A 1,453-nucleotide genomic window follows, 5' to 3' on the forward strand; every position below is an offset into this window, starting at 1 on the left:
CTTTGCTTTCTCGGGATTAGGCAGGATTCCTGTAGGAGTCACAATGTGGCCCAGGAACGCCACCTGATTGCGTCCCCAGTGACACTTCTTCATATTCAGTTTGAATCCGGCCTTCTTGAAGCGTTCCAAGACTTGGCGCACTCGCACTAAATGAGTAGGGAAATCGTCACTAAAGACGACACAGTCGTCCATGTAGACTAGACAAACCCGCCACTTGAGATCAACGAGGACGTTCTCCATCAACCGCTCGAACGCTAAAACGGCGTTGCACAAACCAAACGGTATGACAAGCCATTCGTATAACCCAAACTTGCTCGTGAACGCCGTCTTCTCCACACTGTCTGGATCCATTGGAACGTTCCAATATCCGGAGGCGATATCCATGGTCGAGTAGAGTTTGGCGTTCCCCAGATCGTCCAAGATGTCGTCGATTAACAGTATCGGGTAGCTGTCCTTCACCATGACGGCGTTCAGCCTCCTGTAGTTGATACAGAATCGAATACCACCGTCGGGCTTCCTTATCATAAGTACGAGACTCGTCCACGGGCTCTTTGAAGGCCTGACGAAACCAAGGCCTATATATTCTTGAATCTCAGTCTCATTCAGCCTTCGAAACCCGGTACGGTGGCTGCTTGATCGGCCCATGCGCTCCAGTGCCAATGCTGAACCTCAGGAGTTCCGTCCTCCCAGATTTCTTTGAGGTCTCGACAAACAAATCTCGCATTCCCTTCACCATCTCCACGAAGAGTCTCCGCTGTTCCGCCCCTAACGATGAGTCTTGAAAGTCCACCCCAAACTCATCGTCGTCTCCGTCCTTCATCGCCGCGGTCATTTCAGCCTCTTCCTTCCCAACCCGAGTCTCGGCGTTCCTACTCAAGGCGCTTAATATCGCACTAATGTTTATCGGCGTTCCCTCACGCTCAGGTACCTCGGCAGTGAAGGTCGACTCAGGCACGACAGTCACAGCAGCTAGGTAAGCTCCAGACTTGACTTCCACCTCTTTGGTACAAGCATTGCGCACCTAGACCAGCACCGTTCCGTTTGTCACCGTGCACAGCGTCCGAGCGACTCTCAGCGAATCATCCGCTCCTGGAGCGCCCTCGACTAGCACGACCGACTTGTCCTTCACGGCTCCTCGAACACTTGACCGTTTGAGGAGTTCGTATACATGATTACGAATTATGGAACGCCACCTGAACGGCAACGTTCCAGCCCCCTTTTCGGGGCTCCAAGAGACCGAGGCGTCAGTCCCATCAAGTCCTACACACACGTTCCGCATGAACGCGCGCCCTTTCTCGTCTCCGGTAGGCACCTTAGTACCCGTACTCTCGTCCTTGTCGCCCGACACTGCGCTTACCGCAGGTAGCAACGTTCCTTCGGACTCTTCAACCTCCCGAAAATCTCGATTCGCGCGTATCTTCGCTTCCGTCGAGGTTTCCAATGCGTTGGCGTA

General features: G+C 53.5%; 1 protein-coding gene across 1 annotated transcript in view; it reads left to right on the forward strand.

Annotated features, from left to right (window-relative positions):
- Window positions 1-1,181: 1,181 nt before the first annotated feature.
- The window catches only part of PPTG_22986 (hypothetical protein), a gene marked incomplete at both ends in the record, with an annotated part of 2,238 nt that continues 1,966 nt past the window's right edge, over window positions 1,182-1,453 (forward strand). Inside the window, one exon of the mRNA XM_008907789.1 lies at window positions 1,182-1,362. Coding sequence (XP_008906037.1) covers window positions 1,182-1,362 — 181 coding nt within the window. The remainder of the gene's footprint in view (window positions 1,363-1,453) is intronic.

Source organism: Phytophthora parasitica (assembly GCF_000247585.1).
Source record: "Phytophthora parasitica INRA-310 unplaced genomic scaffold supercont2.27, whole genome shotgun sequence".
Taxonomy (NCBI): domain Eukaryota; phylum Oomycota; class Peronosporomycetes; order Peronosporales; family Peronosporaceae; genus Phytophthora; species Phytophthora nicotianae.